Source organism: Tigriopus californicus, chromosome 10, assembly GCF_007210705.1.
Source record: "Tigriopus californicus strain San Diego chromosome 10, Tcal_SD_v2.1, whole genome shotgun sequence".
Classification (NCBI taxonomy): domain Eukaryota; kingdom Metazoa; phylum Arthropoda; class Copepoda; order Harpacticoida; family Harpacticidae; genus Tigriopus; species Tigriopus californicus.
Genome location: NC_081449.1, coordinates 12,042,551 through 12,049,003, shown reverse-complemented (window position 1 = coordinate 12,049,003; position 6,453 = coordinate 12,042,551). Strand labels below are relative to the sequence as shown.

The 6,453-nt window shown below is 42.5% G+C and overlaps 1 protein-coding gene across 1 annotated transcript in view; it reads right to left on the bottom strand.

Moving 5' to 3' along the window:
• Positions 1-6,453, bottom strand: part of LOC131888621 (voltage-dependent calcium channel type A subunit alpha-1-like) — a 44,003-nt gene that overhangs the window by 1,139 nt on the left and 36,411 nt on the right. Inside the window, exons 30-41 of the mRNA XM_059237524.1 lie at positions 6,358-6,441; positions 6,155-6,271; positions 6,027-6,092; positions 5,819-5,910; positions 4,863-5,165; positions 4,468-4,775; positions 3,292-3,392; positions 2,902-3,134; positions 2,689-2,794; positions 585-715; positions 423-526; positions 41-91 (exon numbers count right to left, since the gene is read on the bottom strand). Coding sequence (XP_059093507.1) covers positions 41-91; positions 423-526; positions 585-715; positions 2,689-2,794; positions 2,902-3,134; positions 3,292-3,392; positions 4,468-4,775; positions 4,863-5,165; positions 5,819-5,910; positions 6,027-6,092; positions 6,155-6,271; positions 6,358-6,441 — 1,696 coding nt within the window. The remainder of the gene's footprint in view (positions 1-40; positions 92-422; positions 527-584; positions 716-2,688; positions 2,795-2,901; positions 3,135-3,291; positions 3,393-4,467; positions 4,776-4,862; positions 5,166-5,818; positions 5,911-6,026; positions 6,093-6,154; positions 6,272-6,357; positions 6,442-6,453) is intronic.

Below are 6,453 nucleotides of genomic sequence, written 5' to 3'. Positions count from 1 at the left end.
AAATATCTTCAAGCGAAATAAGCGAATAATGATTATATACCTGGAATACTATCAAAACGGTCCTGGTCGGGATAGCTGCTTTCATTGGATGCTATAAGATATGAGAGAATAAAACAGGCTTAAAATGAAGAAGGACAAGACAAACTTTCCATCCGGAATAACTCTGGTCCTGAGTAGACATATGGGAAACCTTTGAGAGTCTCTTCTCAGTTCTTCCCACTTAACACGGGTCAAGGCCCTTTTTACAGTGGTCTCTTTTCCTTTAACCATATGAATATGCAATAACACGAAAGAAGTAAAATTTGACGAAAACTATCAACAAAAGCGCAAAGTTTTGATCTCTTTGCTTTGAGGAAACTTTGTTGCCATGCATGCAAGAAAGATCAAAGTGTCATGAATAAGACTTTCGGTGCCCGTCTAACCTGGCGCGAATCGTCGAGACTCGTGCCGCATGAACTCCATGACGCCCGAAACCGTGTCTCCCGCATCGTAGGCTTGTTCCCGCCGTCGAGGCGCAGGATTCCACCTACAAAGAGAGCACTCCCAAAATTATTTATTCCCCCGTCGAATTAAAAAGCTCATACTCGTATTCTCCAGGGGATTCACTTCTCCATTTGGAAATGCCCTCGTCACGATGATGGATGTCTGGATGATGTTCTCGATGATTCAAGTTGACAGATCCGGCTCGATTGAAAAGATCTTGAAGTCCGCCGATCTGAAATGGATTCAAAACACGGAATGAGCCTAAGATCAGACGACATTTAAGTGGAACATGAACCACATTGGGAGCACATGAAACTTTCACAGTAACATTATTTATTCACGTAAGTCTAAACTTCCACCATTCTTGCTTGAGCCATTCAAGGTATCAATCAAGAAACCTTCAAGAAACACTCAGTAATGATGAACGTCAGTAGTTGTTGAACATCGAGTCTGATATTTTGACCTAACATGTCGCTTTCAAACTCCAAGGCAGCTCTTTATGCATGCCGTATCATCCGAACATCTACGGTGAAACAAGCACTAATCAAGGTGTTGATCCTCATGGCTATCAGTTTATAACTAATCCATAATTCGTCGAGGCTTCATTCAACATTCAGCGCGGAAAGAAATGGAATTGATCAATTTCGCTAAGTTCTCCTTTGAACAGAAAGAGGTCCAACGAAAAACCAAACAAAAACCAGAATGGCTCCAACGACAAAATCAGGGTCCTTGGATGGGAAATCCAAAGGTACAAGAAAACATCTCTGTAGAATTCAAAGCGAAGAGAAATCCCATCCTTCTATAGCATAGAGGAGGAAAGATAAATGGAAGAGGTGACAAACTCAAGGACATCCAGTGAATATATATCAGCCAGTTTGGGTCAAAAGTTGTTCCAAATCAAATATGACACAAATTTATGTCTTTTTATCCTTTCTTATACCAGCATCAACCAATGCGTACTGAATTTTTGCACTTATCAGCGAGAGCGTATCGAGAAAAGTAGAAAATTAGTAAAAGCGATGAAATTATTTTGTGTCAACCAGCAATGCTGAATAAATGTTTTGAGGCCTTCAATGTCGGGTCACCTTGTATTGATTCTGATTGAACAATTAGCTCATACAGCCATATCCATGAAATTGACCAATGGCTAACCAAGAGGTCTTACGTTTGTACTCGCAAATAAAACGTCCTTAATGATGCCCATATTCAAATCAAATATTGATCCTCTTCATAAATTGAATATATTATCTCGTATCACTTGGTTTTTCTCGAAGGGCGATAATTGGTCAAATCATTTTTTATATCATCTTTGGCGGACATGATGTTAATAACCTGCCGTAGATCCTTGGCTTTTAGGCTGAATTTTGACCTGACTACTTCTCGTCTCAAGATGCAGTTGGTTTTGCATGTTTGCAAAGAAATCGATAAAGTTCCAATTTTTGTCTGCGAAGTCAAAAGACGGAACCCATGACATCCTTCTTGAAATCATCAATAACCCAAAGTCGTTCTGTATGAAATTATCAACTTCAACTTTTGTCAAATAAGATGAAACAACTGATAAAAAGTGTTGTTTTTCTTTCTTAGATCTGGGGAAGAAATTAGCTCTTACAGTCATATTAAGCTGAGTGCAAAAATTCGGTACGCGTACAGCATGGGGCGACGTTCATTTTGCGAAAAAGCAAACTCCAGGAATCCCTATTGATCCTATTCGGAAGTGTCCTCAAAAAGTTCATCCTCGAACTCTAGTGGATGCACTTTTCCACGAGCTCTATTTACAAAATGTGTTTTTTAAGTTTATGAAGTTTGCCTGATTTCAAAACGCCTAAATCTCCTCACGTGTACAGTAGATGCAAGGACCCCTCTAAAGTGGACAAGAAGAGCGATCAGAATTGACATGTTCGAAGCATTGCTTTCGCTCTCTCTTAAATCAATACAGTATATCGAGAAGCGAAACTTTTGACTCCTGGGTTTTATAGATTTGAAAACGTAGTATTATTTCTTACAACAAAGAGGTTAGCTTCTACAAAGGAAATTACCAATCGTTGATGCGGAAAGAACATGCCAATTCTCATTCCGTGTCTTGTCAGTCCATTTTAGCATTGGCTCTTGGTAGATGCCACAGCAAAATTTAGGAAGAGGAGGTCTGAGTTCAACCTAGCATGGACAACCAACCAAACAGTTCATAACAGTCTCTCAATAGCAAACCTTGTGTTGGTCAAAAGAGCGTGGAGCTCGGACTATGCTTGTGTGAAACGTTTCGGATTTTGCGGCACGCAAGTTTTCGGGGAGGTAATGGCCCGCTAGGGGTGGGCTAATTCGAGGAAAAAGGGCTCTTTATTAATATCAAAGCTCGATGATATTGGCCAGGACGATACCAATATCCATGTCCATGATCTCATTTCGCATCCCATGATCTACCTATGGTCGTGCTGTCGATGAAATTGGGTCGAGATGTCTTGATTATGCGACTGGGATAAAAGCAAGTCAGTCTCTTTGGGCTCATTCTCCTGGTCGTCGTCGTCGTTGTCGCGTTGGCCTTCGTCCCTTTCGTCAGGTGCGAGGCCTCCTCGCTCTAAGTTGAGCGTATTGGCCTCTCCCCTCGCCATGTGGTTGGTGCTCAAGTCCATGATCCGTTGGAGCAGGGATCCGCGCTGAATCGGTGAATTGATGGTAAGGGGCTCGTTTAGCTATGGTTGAGTCTTAAGAATCTGCTTTTTGGCATGCTAAATGTATGTTATGTTTGGGAGGGCCTAGTTCAGAAGGTGGCGGTGGTTGGTTATATTCGCGCCATTTTCTCGCGTCGCTTACCTTTTGCATGGGAATGGTTCCAAACTTGGAGCCTTTCCAATTCTCCAAGATGAGCAGGCCACCGTATATTTTTCCCACTGTCAATTTTCCTTTGCCAATGTCTGTAAGGTAAAAGATGCATGAGAAAAAAATGTACGAGTACGTACTGACTTAAGCTGGCTTGAGAAAACACAATTTGTCCGCCAGCTTTGTTCTAAAGAAACTCTCATGAGGATATGACCATTAGGGGAGTTCAAACTCGTATTCGATTTCAGTTGAAAAACTAGACTCACCAGGCGAAACGAGTATCCGACATTGGAGAATAGCAATGTAGTAACACTTGAGGTTCAGCTGAGTTCGACGCTAATTTTTATCATCACTTCAAATCTTCAGAGTTCAAATCATGGAGAGGAAGTGCAAATTATTTCATGTGCCTTCTTTCAGGTCGTCTAGACCTGTTTGGCTCTATTACGAGCTTCAGGCCATGTATAAGGATGATCCAACATTTCCTGTCCTCGAAATCATTGAATTAGATCCGCTCACGTTTCGAAGTGACAAGCCTCAAGAGCTCATGGAAATCAACCCCAATGGGAAAGTTCCCACGTTTGTTCACGGCAATATCGCCATGTTTGAGAGTATGGCCATCCTTCAATACATGTTGGACGAATTCGACTTTCATTCATTTTTGGCACCAAAGGACTCAACATTCCGGGCCAAATTTTACCAGTTCTCTTACTACATGACCAGCACGGTGGACAATCTCACGGCGGTTAGTTCCCCCATTCAAAGGCTTCTTGATGACCTCAGACCGGGTGACAATCCCGATCTAGTGACCCTGAACAAAAGAGCCTTTTCTGAATTGGTTGGGCCCATTTTGAGCCAAGAACTGAGTGATCGAGACTACTTTTACGGCAACAACTTTACGGCCTTGGACGTGGTGGTGGGATACTTCTTATCCGGTTGTCTCCGAAAAAGGCCCGACTACTTGGATAAGTTTCCAAATCTGAAGAAATATGTGCAAAGTCTTCAAACTCGGGGGCCCTTTCAGAGATCCATGGAAGCGTCCCCTAAATAAAAACCCCTCTTTTTGTGTGTTCCAATGTACTAAAACGTGCGTACAGTTTGTCTTCTTTTGGGCTTGGATGGCTTTTCAACATGGCATAATGGGCTCTGACTCTGGCTGGTATGTTGGCGTACCTTTGGTGGTTGGCACGAGAAGTTCGATTTTATCTCTGGCCGTAAATGGCCACACTTTGAGGATGGTCTCCCTTAGTTCAACGTCGGCTTGGTCCATTTCCTCGGCCGATCTCATCTTGATGCTCAGATTCTCTCTGATCAAAGCAAAGAGCGTTGTGGTGAAATGCACCTTGCCCTCATTATCCAATGGCATGTTCATTCGAATCAGTTTCTTGTAGGCCAATCGATCCGGACACTTGGAGCCAAACCCTAATGGGGGGTCCATATTTTTCAACATCTCGTACATTTCCGCGTACTGTATCCTTCCTCTGGAAGACAGAAATGAATATAGACAATGAACACCGTCATTTCCAGCCTTCTTCAGGAACTAGTCTTTAGTTGAGTGATGAGCTTACGTAGCGCTGGGATCGTATTCCGCCCAAATCCTGATGAATTCGTCCAAATGATGAGCTCCCAAAATGGACGAGTCTCTGGTCAAGTAATCAAAGTTGTCCATAATGACAGCCACAAAAAGATTCAGCATGAGGAACGAGCAGAAGAAGATGAAAGACACGAAATAAGCGTATGTGAGAGTGGAGCCGCACGTTTTTGGCTCAAAACGACCCAAGGTCTCATTGAAGGTCATGGCTTTGGAATCACAGGGTCTGCCTGCCTCGCAAGACAGCATTATACTCGGCCACGCCTCCCCAGTGGCACACCTATTCATTAAGAACACGAGATTAACTTGGAATATAGAACTTGAACATGTGCATGATTATGAATGGCAAACGCAACAAGGAACAGCTTGAACAGAAAGTTCGAGATCGGAAAAGGTGCGTTTGGATCATGCCAGCCAACTTAAAACACTTACCGAAATAAGAGCATGAGTCCTTGAAAAAATGTACGAAAATTGTTTTGCCTTTCAATGGCTTCTTCAGGGTCAAGCATGATATTACCAAATACCTAGAAGAAACATCATACACAAACAACGAAAATTGGAAACATCTTGGTATATAATTAGGAACTACTACGAAAATTATTTACAGATCAAACTCTAGATCATTTAAGTCAGCTACTCGAGATTCGTTTCAATGAATGTATGCATATTATTAGGTAGGGACTTTGGGGTTTCGATTATTGGATGTGCTTAGGAAAGAGGAGGAGTGAGTCTAGGTGCATAAGGGTTTCTCTCTAGCTGAGGTTCCATCCACAACAGAACATGCCTGGTTTACATGAATCCAGTTCATTCTCGGTTTCCTAATCGAGCTGATCGGCCGTTTTTAGTACCATCCATACCATGCAGATTTACGGCTCATTAAGAATGGCTTTTAAAGGGCCGTCGGACGAACAGTCTCAGAGTGAAGAGACTCACCGGAACAAGACCAAAAGGCCTGCCATGAAGGTTTGGAAATGATTATGTCGATTATATTCCGAATCTGGCTCGAAAGCCATGCTTCCGAAAACCTTGAAAATGGGAGAAGCGGAGATGGAGCGATAGATGGATCGTTTCCGAAATTTCGGTTTCCACCTTCATGGACGCAGGGAAGGATGGGTTTGTTTGAAAGGGGGTTCTCAATTACCTGCATTCCAATAATGGCATAGATGAAGAACAACATGGCAATCAACAAACAAACGTAGGGTAGGGCCTGAAAATAAGAAATTAGTTAAAACGTCTGCCCTGCCCTGTATCAGTTCGCTCGATCCCTACTTTGAAAGACTGGACGAATGTCCACAGAAGAATACGGATTGTGTAACCCTGTCGAAGGAGCTTGATCAAACGAGCAGCTCGAAACAAGCGAAGAAAGCCCACATTGATAAAGTTTTTCTAGGAATAGAAAAGATTGGTATTTTCCACTTCAAATAGCACCATCGAAGATGTGCTTGCATTGGTTTGGTTTGAATTCAACTTACTGCAAATTCCACCATCAACGCGTCCACTATGCTCCCCAGGACCGTAATGAAGTCAAAAATGTTCCATGGGTCTTTGAAGTAGCTCTTCAGATCAAA